The following is a 27,063-nucleotide window of genomic DNA, read 5'->3' as shown; positions in this document are numbered from 1 at the left end:
TTAGAAGACTACAATTCGGAGGGAATGAATGTTTGGAAAAACATACCGTACGCCGTATAAAGAGGATGGCTATACCATCTGAACGATTACGGTTAGCCTTACTGAATATGCGCCTTGCCGTTCTCCAACAAGAACAAAATATGGTCCTGTTAGCGTTGATTCGAGCTCGTGATTAGTATAGGAACCAACGAAACGCCCGACGTTGGTGGGTTAGGCCATGGATCGAACGGCGCCTGATATTTGGTCAGTATAGTATACACTGATGCAAGAGTTAGAGCGGGAATCTGCTGTTGATTTCGTTGGATTCATGCAGATGGAGCCTGGCATGTTTCAAAACAGTGGCACGACAGTCCTACGACATTGGCACGACAGTCCTACGACATTGCCACGACAGTGACACGACAGTAACACGCGCATTCCATGACATGAAAACCTGAAAAATAGCCCCAAACAACTCATGATTGTCGTACGACTGTCACACGACCGACTTACGACAGTACACGTACAATTCTTTTTTCTCTGACGTGTACCCATTGTGGACATGTCGTAGCTGATGTGACCACACGAAATATTTTTTTGATATTTTGCACGACAGTGCCACGACAACTGTTTTATACATACATAGATCTTCCACGACAAAAAATCGTACGATCTGTTGTGACCGGTTTTAAGAGTTAAAAGCAAGTGAGTGCATGTAGCGAGGGACGGAAGCACTTATGTCAATGCAATATGATTTGAAAAATCAAAAAGATTGTATCAGGTTTTGCAAGAAAATTCTTCTTCAGAAAAAAACCCCAAACTTAATAACAGTCGAGATCCCCTAAAAAAGGAGGACACAAGGATGGACATATTTTTTAGGTGATCGTGACGTCATCAACGTTTTTTAATTATTTATTCATTAAAATAGAATTTAGAATTAAGTTATAAGAAATATTTTCAATATTCTCTCTGCCTATTCGAAATAACCTTAAAAATGTGGAGCCCACTTTTAAATACTATTATCACGCTACGAGGGTAATTCAGAGCATAGTGCACAGGTCTCAGTTTTGAGGCTATTTCTTCAGGGACAAAAAAATATTACAGTCAGTCATTATAGTAGTTTTAAATAATATTTTAGTCTGAAATGGTATTGACCATTTTGTGGGTCAGGTAAGGTATATAAATCACTGTAATTTCATTTTATCAAGAGTAGGGTTCCAAAAGAAATCAAAATTTATTTTAAGGATACCTTATTATTATAGTATCAAGCTATATTTGTTTACCATTGATTATTTATCTTATTCATGTTAAAGTAAATTCCGTTTCTTTTAGGGGCCATGCTGATGGCTATGTATCTGAAGGAACTAAACATTGAGGAAACAACAAATCTGACGCGATCCATGATGGTATCAGGGGACATGCTTATGTGGCCAAAGGAACTTAGAGGCAAACTGGTAGACAAACATAGTACTGGTGGAGTAGGTGACAAAATAAGTCTGGTATTGGCACCAGCTTTAGCAGCATGTGGAATGAAGGTAAGTAGTCTCTCAACAATTACGTCAAATACTAAGGATTTTCTTATCCCCGACATAGATAACCTTAGCCGTATTTGGCACATTTTTTGGAAATTTTGGGTCATCAATGCTCTTCAAATTTGTACTTGTTTGGCTTTCTAACCTTTTTGATATGAAAATACTGATGATGGTTATGCAGACGAAACGCGCGTCCGGTACTTTTGATAACTCTTTACGTCAAATTGTACGCCTAAATTCCCGTATTCCGGACGTACCTTAATACAATGTATAAAGGACATTTTATTTCTGAGACAAGTGCCTTTAAGGTATAGAGGATTTTTTTTTGCTGAGAAAAGTGTGCTACATGTATATGACATAAATACAAAATTGAATAACGCTATATGAGGTGTATTTAATTACGGACAAGATCTGATAGGTCACAAGACAATTCAAATTGTTGTAAACATCAATCCATTAATGATAGTTAATCGAGCAATCATAGTATTTTGTTTTTGTTTTATAGGTGCCAATGATATCTGGACGAGGACTGGGTCACACTGGTGGAACTCTTGACAAACTTGAAGCTATCCCAGGCTTCATAGTTTGTATCGACCAAACCCGTATGCAGGAGATAATTGACAGTGTCGGCTGCTGCATTGTGGGCCAAACAAAATCATTAGTACCAGCAGACAAGATTTTCTATGCAACTCGTGATGTAACAGGGACCATTGATGATACATCTTTAATAGCAGGTAGTTGTTAAAAACTGTTACTAGATAAGACAACTGACAAAAGCACTAGATAAGAAACAAGTAAAAGCACCAGACAAGAAACTGGTAAAAACACAAAATAAGAACACTGGTAAACGCATTATATAAGAAACTGGTTAAAGCACTTAATATGACAATTTAAATCATAAGTATTATACAAAATTAATGCAGCATATAAAGCACACTGTTGGAAATTATTGTTTGCATTCATATGTAGTTAAACTCGAGGGGGGGGGGGTCAATTTAATTCACAAAAACTGAAAATTGCATTCAGGAAAAAAAAGCAATATGTTAAATTGTTCCATTCCTTCGAAGCGCCGCTTTTCTATATTTACCATCATCATGAATGTTCAAAGCCGAATATTAAGCCGAGAATGAATAAGAACCGAAGCAGTTGGAGTTTTCCCCGAGTTTAATTTCATATGTATATCTTATCAGTGTATTAGTTCTATTAACATGATTAACGTATTTTAAAACGTATCATATAATATGATTGCATGCAGTTGAAATTTCAATTTATTTTCAGACCACATGACATTTAATTAAAAAAAAAAAAAAAATATTATGATTACTCTTGGAACAATATAACAATATATGTGTTCCTGGGTTACTTGTATGGCTGAAATTAACTCGTGCTATACATATTTCAGCTTCTATAATTTCCAAGAAAGCCGCAGAACAGGTTGGGGCTTTAGTACTAGATGTTAAATGTGGAAAGGGATCCTTTAACAAAACAGAGACAGCAGCCCGAAAACTAGCATCGAAAATGGTAAGAGAATATTATCAATCTATTTAATTCATAATTGTTAATTTAGTAACGTCTATTGTTTTATTAATTGATATCGATGTAATGTGTGTTTATTCAATGTATGGGTGCCTAGTTCTCCTGAACCGGTAATCACTCGAGGGATTAATTTTTGTAATTACTACAAATGAAGAACATTTTGGCTACTTTTAATTAACATCTGTTAACCATATTCAAATCTGATAAATCGATTAAGAAGACAATTACAGGTAACAAACAAACAAAACTGAAGGTATCACATGATTTTGATAAGTAGCTAATGCCTTTACTTCATATGGTGTGTATATAATATCGTCTATCATAGACCTTTTTCAAGCATCGTATGCTTTTGCCCTAGATTAGCATTCTGATGCTGTTTATATTGATATCTTAAATTTTGTTATATATTAAATATAATGAGTTTCTTTTCTTATAAAATCTTCTAACATGTTCACTCACAAAGTAAGTAAGCACAAGATTGGGGAAATATGTCGCAATCAAATTATTCTGACTTGTATGCTTTTTCTGAAGAATGCATCGAAATTGACTGAAGAAGTAAATACCTGATTAAAAGTTTGGATTGACCCAGCTGGTGCTCTAATCCATTACGTCCAGAACTCGAGGCGATCATGCTATGACTTGTTAAACTGCATGTTTGATTATAGGAACACCATATGTTATAACATATATACACCTCGCCAAAAGTGAAGCAACACCTTATAATTTTCTAGAATCGTTTTTTACTGAATTCGTAACTTATCAAATTATTGATACAATGAACTGAATTTGTGTTTTTATAAGAAAACATATAGAATGTTAATTGAAAAGTTAAAGTTTGGACTGTTTTCATGATTGAACTTTTGACTGTTTCATTTTTGGCAAATGTTTGTAAAATGGCAAAATAAAATACAAGATAAAGTTTCAACTTAAACTGAAGTTTTTATAAAGTTTGCTCTGCACTACACACACTATTCTTTTAAAAACTCGAGAGTGACAATTTGTGAATAAATTAAAGTACAATTTAGGTCAGTAGCGATTGTATCCTCCACGCTTCCGGAAAAATTCAGCCACACGTCGTCTCGTGCTTTGAACTAAGTGTCGTAATGTTCTAACAGATTTTTTTTGCCATTTATCAAGGCTGTTCGTATTTCATGTAAATTCTTACTGACTGGAACCCTGTTGTTGACTTTTCGAGCAATATCATCTCAAGCATGCTAAATGGAAACCATATCCGGTGGTATGGGTGGCCAAGGAATCGTGCCAACTGCCTCCTGGCGTATTTTTTCGGATACAATGCGTTCTCTGTGTTATCGTCCATAAATATCGGTCTAGTTCCTAGATTGTTATTGTCAAAATGTGACACAACGATATCTCGGATGATTTTAACGCGATATTTTTAACCCGTTATAGTCCCGTCCAGACCATAAAGGTCAATTTTTCAGTCAAATACAAAACATCCCCAAACTGTCAAATCCCCACAACCAAACGCTGTAGTAACATGGATGTGATGTTTCTTGTATGCTGTATCCCGAGGGCGCCATACGCGCATGTGCCCATCAATGTGATGTAGGAGAAATCTGCACTCCTCAGACCAATGGACTTGACGCCATTGTCTCATAGTCCTATTGCGGTGATCACGTGACCACTGATGTCGAGCCTGACGATGCCTACGAGTCAGCAATGGTCTTTTTACTGGTCTACAGGCACGTAAATTGGCACAATTTAGTCGCCGGTTAAAAGTTAAATTTCATTGCAATTAACTGGGAAAGACAAAACGTGCATGTAGCTTTCGAAAACCTGTTTTTTAATGTACCTAGCAATAAAACTCCGACCTGAATTTTTACCAGTCGATTAACAATAGATTGACAAAATATATGGAAACAAAGCAGTATCAAATTTAATTGTAAAACAAAAATTAGAAGCAAAAACATTTAGGTGTTGCTTAAAAGAGGGACGAAAGATACCAAAGGGACAGTCAAACTCATAAATCTAAAACAAACTGACAACGCCATGGCTAAAAATGAAAAAGACAAACAGAAAAACAATAGTACACATGACACAACATAGAAAACTAAAGAATAAACAACACGAACCCCACCAAAAACTAGGGGTGATCTCAGGTGCTCCGGAAGAGTAAGCAGATCCTGATCCACATGTGGCACCCGTCGTGTTGCTTATGTGATTACAAATCCGGTAAATAGTCTAATTCGGTAGGTCACATTCATGAAAGGGAAGGGGATTGTAGTTACGACGTAAGGAACATATCCGATATAATTTTTGAAACGGTTATTCCATAACGGTCAACCAACTCGTGATGGCGTCCGTAAAATTTACGAAGGGATGATTTCAACTTCACCATTTAGAACTCTTGGTTTAATAGCTTCCTTGTGAGCAGTAACCCTCTATCAAGAAAATCATGATAGGAAATGCAAGCACGGGAATATCGTATCAATTGGGAGATATATACCCCGTATGCAGGTGCTGCTGGAATGTTGCTACTTAGAAATGGAAAGTTCACAATTGGAAAGCTGAAATCATCTCATTTGTCGTAAAGTTTTGTTTTCAACCGACCCTCATTGTCAATTTCTAGATGTAAGTCAAGATATGAAGCCGACTTAACTGTATCTGTAGTATCCTTTATCTCCAATTCGATGGGATAGATGCGTTCCACATAGTCACCAAATTTTGAATTGTTTAGTGAAAGAACGTCATCTATATAGCGGAAAGTAGAGTTAAAGGATTTTGCTAACTTCTTATCTTTCTTCCTAAGAAGTTCCTGCATGAAGTCAGCCTCATAATAATAAAGAAACAAGTCGGCAAGTAGAGGGGCACAGTTTGTTCCAATTGGGATGCCGACAGTATGTTGAAAAACTTATGGCGAGGTGTATATATGCAAATGCCAGAAACGATATAGGTATTACCCGAAACGAAAATCCAAAATTAACAGTATGGTTTCGAATTCCGCTTCTAAAGGAACTCTGACTTTTAATTGTTATTTCATTGAAGGTCAACATTGGAAATGGACTTGGGGTTAAAACAGTTGCATTAATTACAAAAATGGATTCGCCTATAGGGAATGCTATTGGAAATGCTCTTGAAGTTGTCGAAGCTATCGAATGTCTCCATGACAACGGACCTGATGATATCATGGATCTTGTTTATAGTTTAGGTAATTGATTTATACTGGACTTCCCAATGTTTTAGTCTCTAATTATAACAAAGATATGTTTTTCATTTTTTATTATTTAAACAATATTATGTAAGATTAAAGATAGGCAACAGTAGTATACAGCTGTTCAAAATTCATAAATCGATTGAGAAAAAAACAATACGGGTTTCAAACTAAAACTGAGGGAAACACATCAAATATAAGAGGAGAACTACGACACAACAGAAACATTTGAATGTTACACACACAGAAACGAACTATAATATAACAATGGCCATTTTCCTGAATTGGTACAGGACGTTTTGAAAAAAAAAAAAAATGGTGGGTTGAACTGTTTTGTGGCATGTTAAACCTCCCGCTTTTATGGCAATGTTAAATTTAAACTTAAAATGACCAACATTACATGATAGGACTTCAATACAAAAAATTGGAGACAACATATAGGACAGAGAAACACACGAATAATATCTAAAATAAAGGCGCCCGGGTTGAATTGCTTTTTTGATTAGTGAAAAAAAAAACGTCAGTCAGTTCACTGTCCTTTCCCTTTTAAGCTTTTAAAATTTGTTGAAGAATTATTCATAACCTGTTTATAACCAAATATCAAAGAAGACTAAAATAATTACTTTTTTAAAGGAGCACAAGTATTGCATCAGAATTGTAAGACACTCTCCATAACAGAAGCTCGCCACCAAATGATTGACATCATATCTTCTGGCGCTGCATTAAGAAAGTTCAGAGACATGATTGTTGCCCAGGGAGTATCAGAACCAATTGCAGATAGTCTCTGCGAGCCTGGAGCGGATATGTTCAAGATTCTACCAAAAGCTCAAAATGTTACTCCAATAATTTGCAAGAAAGAAGGTATGTTTTCTTTTTAATGATATACGATACACGATACATCAGTAGGGCTGGCACTGATGATAACCCATCCTAATGCATCAACTTGCTTTAAAAAATGTAAAAAATGTCGTAGAAATACGCTACCGCAATCAAATCAGGTGCGTGAATGTGGACGCAACCTAGAGGTGCTATTCCTGGAAGCACAAAATAGCAGCTTCCTATCATAAATTTCGAGGCAAATTAAGATTTGTTACTTTCCAATCATCACTAAGTTCCAATAAATCACTGTAAATCGTATATATATATAACGTTGATATGATGAACGACGTAAATTGCCCCCCGACGATGTTGCATTTATCATATACGGTGACCTTATTTGAGTCAAAAAGAAAATAGAACCTCCAACATTTAAAAAGACTTAGGATTTTGGCTTTTTACTTACATAAGAGCAGATTTTATTTATTTTGCGGCAATTGTGAACTGTTTCAAGAATGTTGTTTTGAAATTACACCATCTACGGGTAATCTTTTTTCTGTATGCATTTATCGACGAATATTCTTTTATATAACTTTTAAACTGTTATTGTTGCCTCTAGTTTGTAAATTACAATTATTTCGAAGATTCTCATACCACTGTCAGAAATCTTGTTGATGGCATGTATGATCTGTTTCGCGCTGCTTTATGGGAGCAGAAATACTTTTGACATTATACAATTCTTTTATATGATTATTATTTTTATGGAGATATATTGTAAACAACATACAAAAAACTAAAATAAAAATAATACTAAACTTCAAGGAAAATTCAAAACGGAAAGTCCCTAATCAAATGACAAAAAACAAAAGCTCAAACACATTGAGCTAATGAACAACTGTCATAAGCCTGATTATGTTTGAATTATTTAATGTTTACTTTTATAGTTCAATTTTCAAAGCCTAAAATTTAAAACATCATAATTTATATTTCAGGTTCAGTTTTGGAAATAGATTCTTTGAGATGCGCCGAAATTAGTGGTAGACTTGGTGCAGGTAGATTCAAGTCATCAGATCCTATTAATTATGCAGTAGGATTGGAACTTTGTGTACATGTCGGAAGCAAAGTTAAAGAAGGTGGGTGTTAAGTTATTTGGCATATTAGTTTTTTTTTGGTTTAAACATATTAGTGCAGTGACAGAATAGGAAAAAGTCGATTATTAAAGGAGTTTAATTTCACTTCATGGTACACGGCTAAAAGTTGGCACAGTCCTAGAAAAATGATTTTACTTGAATTTAAGATTGGTCGTCAAAAAGTCGTATGGTGCAGTTTTTTTTATTTCAGCTTTTAGTCAGCAAATTTGACATCAAATGCAGATCATAAGTGGCATGCAGTTGGCGTTTTATTCAAAAGCTGCCATCGCATATCTTTCTTTTTTGTTTTATTTAAACGTGAAACATAATGTTCTATGCATTAAACAAAAAGGGTAATCCTCAAAGCCTTTTGATGACAAATTATGAAGGTAAAAACTACTGTTAACGGGGATATTTTGTGTTTTACCCGATTCCAACATCGTACAACAAAGCGCTGATGAATGGATTATATCGTATCTACTATAAAGTAATAAAACTACATTTTTTCTTTTCATGTACACATGTTTTTATGAGGTCATATTGTTTAAAACGATATTTTTTTAATTTCAAAAATCTCTTCTCATCAATCATTTACTTAAAAATATTCCGGATAGTTGTGTCCCGTCCATGATTGGGCTGGGACATAGTTTTCCTGTAATATTTGGACTTGATATTACTTGTTTTGGTTGATGTTTTATTGTTTCGTTGAATTATTTTGGTGTCCGTAATTCTTTTTTAAGGTTGTGTTATTTTGATTTTATTTATGTAAAAGGCGAAATAAGTTTTTCAATGATTTATTTAAGAAATAGGGATCCGACAAAATCCCCAAAAGATAACAAAACTAGAAAGTCCGTTGAAACTTTGCGTTTTCATTTCAAAGAAGCAAACATTCATTTTAATACCCTAAATAGTGCTATTTTATTAAATGCAGAAGTAGAATAATTGATTTATTTTTACAAACGTACAGTAAATTGAGGTATTTTGACACAGTTGATTGGTGTAAATATAAATATACACAAGATTGTGCATATAATTGTGACTTTAATTCATAGATGTACATCTATCATCGGATTCATTCTATTCGCTTGAAAATTGTTTATAATAAAAATGGATACGAATGATGCATAAGTCTACATGACATAGTGATATCTACATTTCGCACTGCAATTTGAAATGCTAAACCTTTTAAAGACCTAAAGTAAACCGTTTTGCTTAGTTCTATGATTTCAAAATTCAGATGTATTGAAGATTACCTTTCTTTTTTTTACCTACATTTTCGTCAGTCAGTACTTACATTTCCCAGTTAGCTTGTGATAAAGGATACTACAGAAGTTAGAATGTTCGCTTCATATCTTGGCCTTTTTCTTTGATATTGAGACGGATTGACGACTACAAATAAAAATCTATGACAAACTTTGGATGGCGATTTTAACTTTCCAAATGTCAATTCCCCAGCTAGGTCTCAATGTACTACACTCCTCTGCGCCATCGTATATTGTGCACATATCTCAAATGATACCCTATGCTGGTGCTTGTTGAGTCAATACAGTCTTCTTGGGCAGGGGTATACCCCTGACTACTTAAAACAGGCCGCAGAATTTTAAGGGATGTTCAAACATATTAGTCGACGATAATATCAAAACGACATGGTAAAATTAGGAGAACGACGTAAATGACAAACAAAATTCTGCAAAACTATTCATAGACTACCAAAGATTAACACGAAACATACTGAAAACACGGTTATCTCGTGTGCCCCCGGAATGTTTAGAAGATTATGTTTCAATTTTAAAACCTGAGTGTCGAACGTGGAAATTTAATTTTGGTGTCATGTACTTAATTATGAAGACTTGCGACTGAAATAGACACAAAATAGGTTTGTATATTACCGTATCACGAATAATGATACATTTAAGCTCTGTCGTGGCCCAACTCACTAGCACGTCTTTTTGCGGTTTACAATTTTAAGTTACTAAGTGTCAGATCAGATCTGAAAATTTGCAATTAATTTGTGTTCCATTCCTGTTTGTAATATAATGATACTTTTGATTCGCATGACACGGGTAACATCTTGTTGACACAACCAAACTGAGCTATTTTTTGTTTTTCCTGGAATTCACCATGCTTTGTTTTAAACATAACCGTCGGTAACTTATGTACTGTTGCCTGTTTTTCTTTGAGACATACAGACAAAATGGCAGCCGGCTCAAGTCAAGAAACCGAAGTCACGGCTATCAAAGGTTGTGCTATGTGTACTATAACTGTTTGTCTGTGGTTTTTTTTTCATTTTTTGGCCATGGCGTTGTCAGCTTATTTCGACTTATGACTTTTAATGTTCCTTTGGTATCTTTTGTCTCTCTTTCATATGCTTGCATCTATTGTAAAGAAAACTACAACCAAGACGAGGAATTTCATTCTAATCTCTAAAACAGAACATTTAAGTAAAGGCTGTGTAATGCGTATTTGTCATATAGCCACTATGAACCTTTACTGGGAGTCAAACTGTTGTATTCTAAATTACAAGATCATTCACAGAAGAAAGTGTTTCTACCATCAGCAGATAAAAATGCTATCCCTAGTTCAGATATCAAATCACTTATACAGACCAGAATGTAGGGCGTAACGACCACGACAATCGGAAACTTTGCACAAACTACAGTCATGTGATCATGGCTAGTGTATACTGTCGATGCGGATCACATATTTTTTTTTCTTGGCTTTTGTTTAGAGATATTTTGAGTTTCAAGCAGCAGGACAAGACGTTTCTTTCAACACAGGGTTCTTTTGACATTTGTCCTAGAGGTGCACTGATGTTTCAGTTGTTTTATGTCCCCCATAAAATAGATTGACATGGCCAAAGTGTATTTAGCAATAACGATTTGATGTCAAATGGTGATGGATAAAAGCTCGCTATATGTGGTACACAAACATTTGACCAACACTCTATTGCAAGGCATAACACGTTAGATGTCCGAAGTTTAACATTGATATTCGCAATATCATTATAGGATTTGTGGCTTAAGAATTTTGTCGTTTTCGTTAAACACTACGGACCAATACTGACATTCGAGATTTGCTAATACTTCCACTTGCTAACATACGTATTCCAGCCAATGGTCAGAACGTTCTAATAACGTCCCCACATTACAAAAGTCATTTGAGGTCTGAATTACTGATTAAAGTTAGGTATATTTAGTGCTATGTCAATATATCCCGCATAAAAAAAATATGATCTTGCGTCACTTAGTTTGGGATTGAATAACCGAAACGTTCTTCATTTTCAAACGAATAAAAGGCTGTTCTTTCATAAACTATACCTTTTTAAAGTTGTAAGTTTATCTTAAAATGAATTATTTTCCTATTGATACAAATTTATTTCATAGAAATCGTCATGATATTGTCAAAACTCAGCTATAAGTATGTTTTAAAATAATTTGTGTTGTCTGTTTTGCATGAACCGAGTTCAACGTATATGGCAAAAAATTAAGTTTTCACTTTCATTGATGTATACTAGATGGTTATATGAATAAATACATATTTCTTCATAATTTTCTTTGAATTTTGTTAAGTTTTGACAGACGTTGATCTTATTATTTGAAAAAAATACATCATGTAAAACTGAAAACTACCCCCCTTTTTGTACAGTCGTATACGTGTGTTCGGAAATCTCATATAATGATGGATTTCCACTTTTTGGATGAAAAATTAAATAAGGAAGAAAATAGATTAAAGTTTTCAATCATTCTACTGTAAAAAGGGTATTTAAATTAGAGTTGGATATTCAATTTTAATTTTCCTTGAAAACGACATATGACCTTTGATCAAGATTTCTGAAAAACTGCACCATATTTTCATTTGACGACCAGAAGAATCTCGAAATACACATATTTCCGAATCCAATGATATATGATATAGACGTGTACCATTTTTGACGATTAAAATTTTATAAATCCGACTTTGGTCACCGGCCTATATTTATTAGCAAAACTTATATAACATAATGCATATGAATACTCAACTGGTTTTAATATTTTAGATACAGTTTGGTATGTTTATTATCGTGGATAAAATCTCGAAATTGACAATGGTGGTCGCTTGTAAACTAATATGTACTATTTGCATTTTTCGGTTGTAAAAATTATTTTTTTGTGGCAACATTGCGGCACCACCTGCATAATGAGTTTATTTATATCTCCCAGATGATATCTTTTTTTATGAATGCTTGTGTTTTCTATTAAAATATCTTAGTGTACGGTAAAATTGAGAATGAAATTGCATCCTATATTGACGCTTTCTATAGTAGTAAATGAATTTTAAGCTGAAATGATCAATTTGGTCTAAACAGGATCTGCAAAATCTGAACAATGAAATATTCACTCACGTTCAGTATTTTAGTGCTTTTTAAGCAGTTAAGCTGCTTTATGCGAGCACCCTAGATTTATGTTCTACCCAATAAATGCTGAAATATGTGCCACTTTTATTATCTGGCTGGCTATCATGTTATTTAGGGCGATATCTTTTTGCGCCAAAAAGTAACTCATTTGCGCCACAACTTATTTGCGCCAATACTTCTTTTGCGCCATCTAATTTTCAAAACCATAGGTATCATTTGCGCCAATAAAATTATCATCTAATTGCGCCAATTCTATTTATTTTTATTCATATATAACAACTAAATGATTGACTAGGTACCATCAGCAAACAATCCTCTTACATTGTACAAAGAAATTTTAAATTAGCCTCGCATCCTAATAAAATCATCCCGCTTTCTGGATCGTTACACAATACAAAGTCATCATCTTTGTTTGTAACAACACCAATATCATCCAATATTGTGTGAAATTCTTCTTGATTTTTAGGTTGAGCCGGATGCAGTTTTCTTCTCTCTTTATACATTGACTGACGCACATATTTTAAATCTTTCTTTTCTAAATTTTCTTTTTCAATTTTGAAGAGCTCTGAATTTATTATTTTTGAAGGTCGCCCTGACAACATATCTGTTGCTTTTGTTTTGCACGAAGTTCTTTCTTTCTTTTTACAAATGAAAATATGATATTTTATACTGCCAAAATATGCTATGAAATTTTAATAAAGCGAAAATGTATTTTATACTCATGATAGTTGACTTGTATTTGTATTATAATTTTTAGAAAAATTGTTTTATAGGCTGTCAAAACTCTTTATAGAGTGGCTCTTGTTAACTTGTGTTTTAAAAAGCTGTATATTTCATATGTACATGTAACAAGTCACGTTGGTGAGAGTATTTGTCTTGTCTTGTCTTGTCTTGATAGGTAAAACATGTACAGGTATGATATAGGTAAAAAATATTAACAGGTAAATGTGGCGCAATTTCATTTCATTTATTGGCGCAATTAATACTATCAAAATAAAAGAGAGTGGCGCAATTAATACCTTTTCAAAACTGCAATTGGCGCAAATTGATTCTGCCCGTTATTTATAACTTATTGGGCACTTTTTTCATACTTTTTATTTTGGAATATAAAAAATATTACCATAAAAACGGTAAATGGTCGTCGATTTTCCCAAAAGTGTTGAAGTTGCACATAGGAAGTAGTGCTCGATAGAAATCCTTCTATAGTTTATTACCCCCTGTGATGTGGGCTATTAAAGATGTCAAAGAACAATTGTATGAAATATTTGATCGCTGAAAATCTATAAAGATGAGTCGTTTACATTTCCCAGATGGCAAACGTCGTAGGAATATTGTTTGTCATCGATACGTATTACATACGTCAGTAGTCTATTAATAAGCTGATATAAGTTGGCGGCAATTTCAAATTACATAGAAGACGAAATTTACGTACCTTTTAAATTGGGAGAATTCTGATGATACATAGGTACTTTATTATTAATCATTTTATTCGTTTTTTTGTCTGATTGGGATTATTTAAATCATCTTTATTCAGTAATCTTTAATGTATGCTCATTTGTTTTCTTGTTAATATTATTCCGATTTCTAGCAAATCACCTTCATGCTTGTCAAATTAAGTTGTTGTTATTGTAGTTTTCTGATTGGTCGATGTCAAGGTCATTTTAAGATTGTTTCGCTTTTGTGTACAATGTAACATAATGCTACACGTGCTTTGATTAAGCTCGATGTGGTTCAATAAATATTGTGATGTAAACTTTAACAATTGTTTTCTAAAGGACGGCATTATATAACTTCAAAGCCGCATATTTTGTAAAATATTAAGTCCGAATCTGTGACGCGTATCACACCGTAATTGTTTTTGATTTACAAGGACTGTTCGATTTCCGGTACAGAAAAATATGACTTTTTTATATGTTTTTTTTTATAATTTTTCGCATTTGAACACTCGTTAAGTGTTATTGAATCAATTCTATGCGGTTCCTTCAGCAACTTTATGCTGGTAAACGATTTCCCCATGAAAATAATATGAAAAGAAATCACATGATACGATAAAAAAGGTAACGAGTCGACTAACGAGACTCGAGAACAGTTGAAGTTACAAACAAGTTTTTCTTAATTTTTACTATTACAGTTATTGAAAGTTTAAATAAATGTTTTTTTATTATGATATTAGTAATGGAAGACAGTTAAACCGTAATCAACATATTTTAATTCAGTTATAATTTGAGACGTAAAAAAAATGAGAGTGAAAATGGGGAATGTGTCATAGAGACAATAACCAGATCTTAGAGCAGACAACAGTCGAAGGTTACCAATGGATCTTTAATGCAGGGAGAAACTCCTACACCCAAAGGATTGCTTTTGCTGGCCCCTTAACACAATAACCATGATAACAAAAATGTAAACTATTTCAACTAGTCGCTTGTTCAGGTGGAACTTTTAAACCAGAGGAAGAACAAAGTAACTACAATGTAGTTAATAAGTTCTGGAGAACTTTTCGGCTAGTTAGTTCTTTCCGCCTGGAACTTTCCAACGTCGGAACAAAAGAGCATTTACAATATTAAACTTGGACATCATACTAAAATCAGAAGTATACACAAGAAATTAATAAAATTTTTAAAAATGTACAAAACAATTATGCAAAATAAATATGATATACAGCAACAATCACCGCATTCGTGGGTCCTCACTATGGACAGGTACATACAGAATGTGGCGGCTTAAACATCTTAACTGGCACAAAACTCTCCCCTAACATAGGACAGTGTATGTGTATAATCTCAGACATTGAATCTTTATAAATATAAATTGGAAATAACTTTTGAAAGTGGTAGGATTGCATAACATAAACATTACTGTACAAGCATTATTTGATACTTTAGAAATAGCTGAGAACAATGCCGGAGATAAATATTTTGACTAATTCTTTTCACTATATATTCATCTGAACGTGGCCAAGTTTGCCTTTGGGTTTTTGATTAACTGCCTATAGCACCCTTTGGTGCTTTGATTTGGACTTGTTTACTGCGGTAAATTCAGATATGTTCATAGAGTTAGCTTGCAGTCAATTAAGTACTGTTCAGGAGAATTCAAGACAATTCAGTATGATGTTGATATGTTCAGGTAAATAGCAGCTACTGATCATAGACTGAATATATCTGAATTTATTGCAATCAAATTGTTTGAACATAACTGCATTTATCACAGTGGAGAAGTGTGACAGGAAATCTGAAAATAATATTAAAATTTATTATTCAGTCTTTTATGAGCTGTTCAAATCAAAATGACAGTTTTAGATTAAAATTGGTGTACTAGCTAATAATAAAATTAAAGAATCCTTGAAAACAGTTTTACGACCGCCAAAATAATTATGTTTTGTCAATGTGTTCTGGACCGAGTGTGTTTTGCGATACCTTTTTGATAACCAGAAAAAAAAACTTATAGTACATGAGACGTATGTTTTTTCACTAGTAAAACGTCACACAAAGAGTCTAGCTAAACAGAGTGAAAGTTCATTTAAGTTTTTTCACTTTCTTTGTGAGATCCACCTGTGAAAATAAAAATAAGCAGGTATACTCGCCTTTGTTTTGAACATGTCTTGTAGTTCGATATTTTTGTGAATACTAGGTAGACAAATCACGCATAAACAATCCGAAATATGACAGTTGTTATCCATTCGTTTGGTGTGTTTAAGCTTTTGATTTTGCCATTTGGTTCAGGACTTTCCTTTTTGAGTTTTCCTCGGAGTTCAGTATTTTTGTGATTTTATTTTTTGTATAAGGAATTAATTAAAAACAGTCTCAATACAAATGTAACGATGTATGCTTGATTTTTTTCAGGACAGACTTGGTTGAAGATTCATCATGATGGACCACTTCAGAAGGAGCTGATTGAAAATATTGATTCCATTCTATCATTGGTACCACCTGGTGAAGTTGTCGTAAATGGGTCAAGAATCATTGATGTGGTCTCTTAAATTGAATATTGTCTACACAATTGGAAAAACATGCACTTGGATTTCTGGTTCGACTATAAAATAGCCTACTTAATTAGGCTTAACAATGATACGTGATAATACATACCCTATGGGTCGTGGCTCATTGCTTGAGTACTTGTTCGTACATCAGTGTGTTGCAGATTGTGACTTTAAAATATAAATGTAATTTTAGAAAGAAATTGTGGTTGAAAAATGTATTTTAGTCACTATGGCAATCATTTTGTATTACATACCTGTAAATTACAAGTCTTACGGTATAATGGAACAGAATAGAAAAAGGAGAAATCGTGCTATTCATTTTTATATAAAATTTACCATACATGTTTTTAATTGTTTTCTGGATTGAGAGGGTACTGCTTAATTCTTTCTTGGCAGCAACCATATAAATAAGAGATCTGTAAAATATAATGAGAAAATTATTTGTAGAATGTACTTTGAAGCAAATATTGGTTGAAGTCGTTTGATAGAACAGCATTTGTTTAATCCGACCAAACATGCACACTTATATTCGATTGTTTTTTTTTTATCAACTAATAACATTCTTTGCAAAAAATTACTTCCATTTGTTATGATATAAAGCTAAAATCTTTAACTGAATCTGTAAAAGGGTACTGGTCTTTACACAGGACTACTCCATTTAAAAACGATCGTCGGTTCGACCATGGGTCAGACAAAAAAGTATCTGCATTTATATATAAAAAGGATCTGGTAAATGGTTAAATGATGTAAATGAATAAAGTTATCTAGTCAAAACATGGGATGGATAGGTTACATAATAGGGTTAAAGGAAATGTTTTCTTTATTCAAATCTAAATTTCTATGAAAAGTTTTATTTATTTTAAAATACTTTTTTTTGTGAAGACACACTATAATTCTTTGATAGAATTTGATTTATAACTATTGACATTATGATTATTATGTACATAGTCTAATTTTTTGTATTTATTGTATATATGATACGCAAAATAGGGCAACATATTTCTTTATATGTTTTGTTTTATTCACATTATCAAACAAAATACATAAATAATATTTCATATTTTAATGATTGCAAGTTCATTTTTTACATTCGTTGTTCGTACATATATTTTGTTTACTCGTATTTTTGATTGCTGTGTAGTTGGTGTACTGTTCGTATTACTATTTGGGGAATCATTTAGTTTAATTTTATCTTTTTGTGTTGATGTCCTTTGTTTGTAAGTCTACAGAAACTGTTTCATAACAAATATTCAGTTTTTCAGTTAAACAAACTATGGGGGAAAATTCATAAGTTCGTATAATTGCATAATAAAGATATGTTTTAAATTTCATCTTCATCAGTAAGGTTCTGTTCATCTTTCAGGTTGCTGGTCTCTTTTTGAAAGTTCTTGAAACTTTTTTCAGTTAACAAGTCCATAATTGTAACCAAAGGAAGATAACTCACAATTTTATATTGCAAACTACAGATCTTTTCACTGCCAATTATAAAAGAGCATAGATATTATTAAAAAGATATGGTATGAGGGCCAATAAAAAAAATCTCATTCCAAGTATCTATGAATAAAAAGTAGTCAATTGTAGGTCAAAATTCGGCTTTCAACTCGGAGCATTTGCTCACAAGGAACACATAGATGTACACTGTATTATGTATTGTATATCTTTAAAGGTTAAACTAAATTCACATTTAAATATCTTTTGAAGATCAAATTAATTCAAGTACGTTATAAGTTGTTTTATTTTAGCTATTATAGATTTGTTTTTACTCGTTTTTAACAGTTCAAAATTGCAGCTTTGACAAATTGGGATGAATATTTTATTACATTTATTGTATTTGTGACATATTCAAAGCATTTCTTTTTAAGTATGCAAAATTGTCTCCAAACGTTTCCAAAGAGTTCATTCACATGTATACTTACTCTTTCTGATTTCAATTGTTGTAACTTTTATTGGGAGACAGAATCTCATAACATTCGTCTCAACTCGGCCGATTCCGTACCATAGAAGGAGAGTAGCGGATCCTATGGAGGATTGCCAATGAATCTCATAAGTTATGTAAAATGTAGCATTATTTGAATTCTGATTATATCTGACGTTATGATATGGTTGGTTTTGGGATCTTATTTATTTATTATGTCAAATATATTTCGACAGAAGAAAACGACATTTTGATATGTAAAATTGCAACATTGCATTGTATATATTGTGTATATATGTATTGTTTTGAGGAAACATTTCATGTTTACTTTTGTAATAAACACTTTTTATGCGTCTTAACATTAGTCTGTCTTTTAATATGATGGCAGTATGCCGCGGATAAGGATATTAACAACTCTGACATCAGAGTGAATGTCTTAAAGCTCACATATATGACCAAACAGGTGCAAGAGATGTGTATAGCTGCATTCACATCTTCGTTGTAGTTCTTTGTATATTCCTTTGTCTGATGATATTTTTGTTTTCTTTTATACTGTTTGTGGTAATCTAATAAGTTTCTTTTTTAATTCCACTGCAATCTTATAACAGCAAGTCCTCCGCATTTATTTATTTCAACCTCTTTAGGTAAAACATTACCTGATATGTACGAACCAACATCACAAGATAATATTTATTTATTTCAACCTCTCTAGGTAAAAAATGACCTTAGATGATAAACCCATTATTATACTTCTGTTTTGTCACATAGCACCTACGATGTTTTGATCATTTGCATCCTTGGCTTTAAAATAACGATGTTTCGATCATTTGCATCCTTGGCTTTAAAATAACGATGTTTCGATCATTTGCATCCTTGGCTTTAAAATAACGATCTTTCGATGATTTGCATCCTTGGCTTTAAAATAACGATGTTTCGATCATTTGAATCCTTGGCTTTAAAATAACGATCTTTCGATCATTTGCATCCTTGGCTTTAAAATAACGATGTTTCGATCATTTGCATCCTTGGCTTTAAAATAACGATCTTTCGATCATTTGCATCCTTGGCTTTAAAATAACGATGTTTCGATCATTTTCATACTTGGCTTTAAAATAACGATGTTTCGATGATTTGCATCCTTGGCTTTAAAATAACGATGTTTCGATCATTTGCATCCTTGGCTTCAAGTTAAAATAACGATGTTTCGATCATTTGCATCCTTGGCTTTAAAATAACGATGTTTCGATCCTTTGCATCCTTGGCTTTAAAATATTTGACTTTGAATGATCATGATGAAAACAAATCAAGATACAACCAAAATGTAGGTGCAACGCACGCATACAATTTTAAAAGTGTTATTTTCATTTATTTCTTGGTCACATGAATAACAAATTTTTCGGTCTGCTTTATATATAAATTTTGAACTCAGAGATTTGGATGGATGAGTCACCAGTTGTCGATATTTAATGTAAATGGTTCGTCTGACTACTTTCATGTTACAGGAGATACAAAGTTGACACAGAATAATCCTGCGATATACGGGACCATATACACACACGGAAACTGACCTGGCTTGAAGCGTTTTCCCAAGGTTATTTCAATCAAAGTTAATATAAAATGTCCCCTTTAAAGTTGAACTACGGTATTTCTTTTGAACTACAAATCACATTCATTTCTATGATAATGGGTACAGATTAGAAATTATTTTTGACTGTTCTCTTTTATTTTGCATGTGTAACTAAACCAATGTAGGATAATGTATTTCCACATGAATATAGACTAGAGTGTTATTTGCATAATTCAAAGGACACGGATAAATCTTCACTATTTTTAGTATCCATAACTCTTGAATGTAGTGATGTAATCTTCACACACAATTTGCAAAGTCTATCATTTAAACTCTGTAAATGCCCCGTTCGCTGTTAAATCCTTATCCTCATCCACAACTGGATAAACTGCTTTTTGTAATTATTTGGCAATACACACATTTGCTTAATAGGAGCTAGTTGATTGATGTATGTCTCCAAAGGAAAAGGCATACAAAAAAGAAACCGACTGACTGACGTTAGTTTCTGCGTTCTATTTTAGTTTAAACTCGTCAAATATTTTAAACGATTGTTCAGTACATCACTACCGAACATTGTCATTTAACCAACGATGCTGCATATAGCTTACTGTCTAAAGAAGAAAACTTTGCATGAAGATAAGTTGACAACTGGTGTAATATGACTGAATGAAATGTTTGAACACATAATTTTATAACGATGTTTTGTTTTGAGCAGTCAGCAGACAAATTATCATTTAAGTCCTCGGAATTTATGATCGCGCTCGTTTTTATTACCCTGTCGTAGCGGAGGAGGGCATTACGTTTTACCCTTGTTCCTCTGTAAGTCCCGAAATTAGTTTCTGTGTTTTAAATTTAGTTTGCCTCTACCAAATGTTATGAAACTTATACACAATACTTATTACCACAAAAAACAGATCCAGTTTGAATTTCGTGGGTGTGACCATCATCATATGTAACAAAGAAGCACAAAAAGGCATATAACCTCATGCATTGCTTTACAATACAGTATTCGGATCCCTGACCAGAAACTTCTCGAAAGCTGAGGAAGGAGCTGCCAAATTTAATAAGCTGTGAATGTGTAAGCTGCTTATTTTTATGTAAGTTAGGATTATGTTAAATGGACTGATTATAATTTTCCTGACTGTCACAGTGTTATTTAGTGGTGGTTTTTGGTGTACAAATTGACATGTTTTCTCCGTTATACTACAACGGTGATCTAACTTGGTACAGACATTAATTTAAATGTATTTGTCTATAACATCTACTACATTTTTAATATCAAAAAGTATATAAACAGATAATCATAACCCAATATGTATGTGAGGGGAGCCACTCAGCTTGAAATACATGCAATAGAGGTAGTCAGATGTATATGCGAATTTTTCGTTGATAATCACAAAGTCATGTTTAATGATGTCTTGTACTCCATAGGCAACCTGCTGACATGCTGTTACGCGTCTGACGTGTGTATTAAATTTGGTCCCGGTATCTATGATGAGTTTATGTACACGTTTTCTATTTTTAAATATTTTGCAGTAAGTGTAAATAATAGTTGTTATCAAAGGTACAGGATTATATGTAACATTGTTCTAAGCAGCAACTGTGAAGATTCTTTCCGGTCAACCACGATTTACTGTGTACAGAGTAAGTTACCATGTAAATACCATCTGTCATATGCCCTAAACTTACAGTATGTCGGTAAACAATTGACATCTTTGCTCTGATCGAAGTTGCTTCCTGTAGTATCATCTTTATGCAGTGCTGCAGTGACGAAAGGTGAATTCTGAACAGTTTGGTTCCTTATAGCTACATGTGCGTTGCTGTGTCCTGATATTTGTTTGAAATCTGTCAAAATTTGTTTTTATAACCAATTCAAATTGAAAAAAAACCACATAATTTCCCATGACACGTACCTGCTTCCATAGTTTTAATACAATGTAATGTAGAAAATAAAAATGATGTAATGATCTACAAAATTTCGCGAGAAACAAATGGTTACATTAACCTTATCATTCATGAATCCAAGAGTTATATATTATTCATTATTATCATTATAATTATTATTGGTATCATCTTTCAGTTTCTGTTTGAATATTTCTGTAAGCAGCTGCTGAAGGATGTCAATGATGAACATGTTTTCATCATCATTAACTAGGTGAATTTGCGTTCGTCATTCGTGACTGAATTAGAATGAAATTCATAACAGTGTAGCTATGGCCATTCATTGACTGGGGAAAATTAGGTGAACGTTCGTCTGTAATGCCCACTGTTCACGACGTACTTATCATAGAAATTTAAACTGTGAGGTCACCAAAGGTTCTAAACGCCTAATAAAATAATTAAAAATACTAATCAGGAATAACCTTTGTAATTTGAAAATAAATAAAAATGGCCTTTAACACGGAGTCTTGGCTCACACCGAACAGCAAGCTATAAAGGTTGAATACTTAAAATTCTTTACTTGATTTTTTGTTATGGTTTGACCATTAATTTTCCTAATATGATATCGCACGTTCTTTCAGATTATTTTTTTTACTTAATTGGCAAAATTAAAATTTGCAATGCATGATGTCGTCTGTTTATGTAGTTCATATGTGTTTTTCGTTTGTCGTTGGTTTTCCCGTTTGAATGGTTTTACACTAGTAGTTTTGGGGCCCTCTATAACTTGCTGTTCGGTGTGAGCCAAGGCTCCCTGTTGCAGGTCGTACCTTGACCTATAATGGTTTACTTTTATGAATTATTACTTGGGAGGAGAGTTGTCTCATTGGCACTCATACCACATCTTCCTATATCTATCTATATCTATACATTTTTTTTTTCAACAAAAGAATACATCACAAGAATATAAGTTTTGTAAGAAACGTGAGAAATTGTGTTGGACTTGAAGATAAGACAAAGTGACAAATATCTGAAAGAATGAATCGTTTTATGGTATTAAACAAAGAAATCAAATGATTTTTTAATTATCCAGAACTCTTCACAAACAAAACCCACATGTATACGCATTAAATAAATAGTAGGCCATTCTTAAATGATCACACCGTAGAAGTAGTTGTGCTCTTAATCAATGAGATATTTTGTGAATTAACACGGCCGACACTCGGCTAACCGAGAGATTGGTCGGTTAATCTATATTGAGTATGCGGCTATATCGGCGGTTGGTCTGTTAATCGGGTTGGCTAAAGTCTGTTAATCAGGTGTTATCGAGAAAACCATTGAAAGTTCAGCATGTTTCATTGCATAACTTTCTAAATATATTTTCATCATAAAAAGTATTCATGTCTAACAAAACAATTCAATGTACTGAATTCAGTGGTGTAGTTATTATTTTTCTAGCTTCGATGTACGATCTGCTAAATGAAAAGGCGGGTTACTCATCAATAAATTTATACACATTTTACACACATAAAATGTAAACAAAATGACACATTGGTTAAATTTACTTGCATTCAATATTTTGAACATCAAAAAAAGAAAGGCCATATGTTTGTTAACCATATTGATATCACTGTGTGAAAAATCTACACGAAAATCTGTATTTTGGTGACATAAATCAATCTTTATTTAAAACCTGGTCTGTTAATGTGTCGGATGTATAAAACCCGGTCTGTTAATTGGTCTGTTAAGAGTTATGAATGGCAATAATCTTATTGCTATATGGGGTGTTATCAGATCAAATGGATAGGCTCAAGACGAGCGGCTAAAATATACGAAAACAACACATGAGCAATGAAACATAACATATACAGAAACAACACATGAAATTGAAAATTGATAAAAATGGTTTTAAAAAAAAAGGTAATATTAAAGTAATATTATTTTCATCCAAGAATGATCGCATATATCATGTTGATTCTGTTTAATTGTCATGAATGACACAAATTTGTCATCTACATTGGTAACCAGTATACAAATCAGAGATAAACGTCGTACTTTAACTAAACATCAGTAAGTAAAATATATTGGGATGACAAAATATGAAAAATAAAGAAAGAATAATGAGTAAGATAAATAAAATGAAGAAAAAAATGACATAACAATTTAAAGAATACAGAAATAAACAATACCCCCAATCCGGACCCTCATGGTTTACACGAGAATCTGGATGGAAACGCAGAATATAGAATAATAGATAAGGACAGTAGAGAGTGATACATTGCTAAAAACGAGAAAAAAATAATACTTGTTTAAGAATACACACATGAAACACCTATGACTGTTGATACAGTAACGGATTACGATGTACTTATATTGGTGACAAATTCTAGAAGTTTACATGCGGACAACTATGGTGGCAGGTTAATGCCATTTTGCGTTTTCGCCTTTTATATTCTATATGGCGAAAACGCGAAATTGCGAAGTCGAAAACGCGAAATCGGTTTCGCGTTTTCGACTTCGCGTTTTCGACTTCGGGATTTCGCGATTTCTCATTTTCACGTTTTCGCCTTATCCCTTCGCGATGTCGCGTTTTCGCCCTATAGAATATGAAATGCGAAAACGTGAAAACGCGAAAACGCGAATGGACTTCACCGGCCACCATAGACAACTGTAGTTCTCCTCTGCACTTATGAAGATAGGAACTAAACGTAATAAAATGAATTGAAACTTAAAATAACCAAACGTAGCTGCATTTGTTCCTTTCCGTTTACTTCTTTAGAATGGTTTGTAAACAACATATGATTAAGTAATAGAAGAAAAGAACCAATTGGATGATACTGACGAATTAGGGTTTAACGTCCAGTGACAAATGTCATGTTCATATGAAAACGAGAACACGTTATATGTACCCTGTGTTGTATTAGAAAGACACTTTCAGTTGGAATTGAGAACTTACTACTTCGAACAGACACAAACATTAAGGCTGTTTGAAAAGGTCAATAAAAAATGCATGCATATTCCAGAGGCCAATCCATATCACGCTATATTGAAGTGACACACCCTTCAATAAAATGCAAAGAAAGTCAAAATAAAAATGCTCTTTCTAGGATACTGTGGCACCGTATTGTCATTTTTGTTTACTCAGGAACATCTCATTCTTAAATTTTTCAAGGGTAAAATATAAAGGTAGCAAAATTATTGTCGTTGCTAAATAACTCTTAACTGACACAATTTCAATTGTCCAACCCATTAACAGACTTTATTCCCATAATTTTCACTAAAACGTGATATTATTCACGTTATTTTACAATTATGAAATATTTACTAATGTCAATTTATTTTTTAGAACCACAGTACTATTTTTTGTCCTTTAAATGACATCTAAATTTGTTTGTTTCGCTTTTTATTAAAAAATTGCTATGCGTATAATCATAAATACTACATACTTGCGCGACGCCTTTTAGTTTTATTGAAAACTGCGCAGACTAAGAAATGTTTTTTCAAGTGCAAAATGTTCTATGATAGATATCATTTTGTCAGACATTTTTCTTTTTTTGATTTGGTTCTTATAAAATGCCAAAAATATGTATATTTAATAGAGTTTAACATTAAATTAAGCGTTTTACTCTTAACAGACGTATAACCAACCCGATTAACAGACCAATCGCCCATATAGCCGCATACTCAATATAGATTAACCGACCAATCTCTCGGTTAGCCGAGTGTCGGCCGTGATTAACCCCATCAACTTAATAGTTTTTTTTACAATGGATAAACCTATTTTTTTATAATAATTAAATAATATCATCTCTGACTCTGAACATTATTATTCTTATAAATGACACGGTTGTATGTGATGATTATAATAAATATTTAAAACAAATTCCTTTCAAGCTTTGTAAAAAGAAAGTTTCATTTTATGTATCGGAATGTGTAACAAGTGAATATTTCAATCCCCACTGGAAGGCCTCTGACAGACTGGGTGAGCATAAAATCATAGCCGTTGACAAACAAGTTACAACCTACAAACGTTTTACTGTCGACCACACTGTTATGCAATTAATTCTAAAGTATCTAATAAGGGAGCTACCATTTGATTTTTATGGGGGGGGCTAGGATGAAAAATTTTGTCCTGCATTTTTTTTAGCTGTAATCTCTGTCCTGCCTTTTTTTTTCACTCTGTTCGGTCCTGCCTTTTTTTTGTTAGTTTATCCAGACTTTTTTTTACCTAAATTGTCGTCCTGACTTTTTTTTGCCAGTGTCTCATCCTGCCTTTTTTTTTTACTCAAAACTCCTGTCCTGCCTATTTTTTCAAATTTCATCCTAGCCCCCCCCCCCCCCCCCCCCCCCCCCCGACCCCATAAAAATCAAATGGTAGCTCCCTAATGTGTAAGCCTTATTTTAGCCTGTTTTTTTTTGGCATTGGTATTGTCATCTGATAAAATCATGCTGATTATAAGATGTACAGTTTTTTCTGCTTTCAAAATCTTTCTGATTGAACCCGTCGATCTGGAACTGATCAATTATTGGTAATATTAATTGTTTGGAAAAACAAAAGGGCCTAAATTAAGTATTTTCTAATCAACAGCATTGTCCTATATTAGTTATAAATAAAGATGAATTATTTGATTCGCCGTTTTTACGTCATGTCGCCTAACAAATTGGAAACTGTACCTAGTGAGTACGCCTATTATAAGTCTAGAATTCATATTATCATCTTGTGAAGTCATGTTGATTAAAATACTATAATGGGAAACAATGTGACGATGATTGAATTTAGTAGTGTCAACCCTGTGATAATGACCCGTGTATGTAGCAAATTCCAAATACACCGTTTGGTGGTGCGCCTGACACGGAACGTAAAGATAAGGCAATAGATAACATGTGACATATATAGTCTCGATTACCCAGACGCATATTTAAATATAGCGTCTGGGGTGATTAACCAGACTGGTCAGAAATTTATAGGGGGCGTAAAAAATAATTAAATATAGAACATATCTATAAATAGATTTTCCGTTATCCCCAATATAATTTAAATAAAAAAAGCAACAGTCAACAGTGTAGTAGTAAATGTACATGACATTCCTGTAGCTCACTCTGTGTTGGCCAACTTGCTGAATGGGAAATTTTAATATCAACGTGAAGTAAAATAAATAAAACTGCTCA

The 27,063-nt window shown here is 33.2% G+C and overlaps 1 protein-coding gene across 1 annotated transcript in view; it reads left to right on the top strand.

Annotated features, from left to right (window-relative positions):
• The window catches only part of LOC139491285 (thymidine phosphorylase-like), a 55,902-nt gene extending 37,094 nt beyond the window's left edge, over positions 1-18,808 (top strand). Inside the window, exons 2-8 of the mRNA XM_071278842.1 lie at positions 1,312-1,514; positions 2,017-2,245; positions 2,914-3,032; positions 6,054-6,216; positions 6,853-7,080; positions 8,028-8,168; positions 16,398-18,808. Of these exons, the coding sequence (XP_071134943.1) occupies positions 1,312-1,514; positions 2,017-2,245; positions 2,914-3,032; positions 6,054-6,216; positions 6,853-7,080; positions 8,028-8,168; positions 16,398-16,534 (1,220 nt within the window). The 3' untranslated portion in view covers positions 16,535-18,808. The remainder of the gene's footprint in view (positions 1-1,311; positions 1,515-2,016; positions 2,246-2,913; positions 3,033-6,053; positions 6,217-6,852; positions 7,081-8,027; positions 8,169-16,397) is intronic.
• The last annotated feature ends 8,255 nt before the right edge of the window (positions 18,809-27,063 follow it).

This window comes from Mytilus edulis, chromosome 10, assembly GCF_963676685.1.
Source record: "Mytilus edulis chromosome 10, xbMytEdul2.2, whole genome shotgun sequence".
NCBI lineage: Eukaryota > Metazoa > Mollusca > Bivalvia > Mytilida > Mytilidae > Mytilus > Mytilus edulis.
This window is presented reverse-complemented; position numbering and strand designations above follow the sequence as displayed.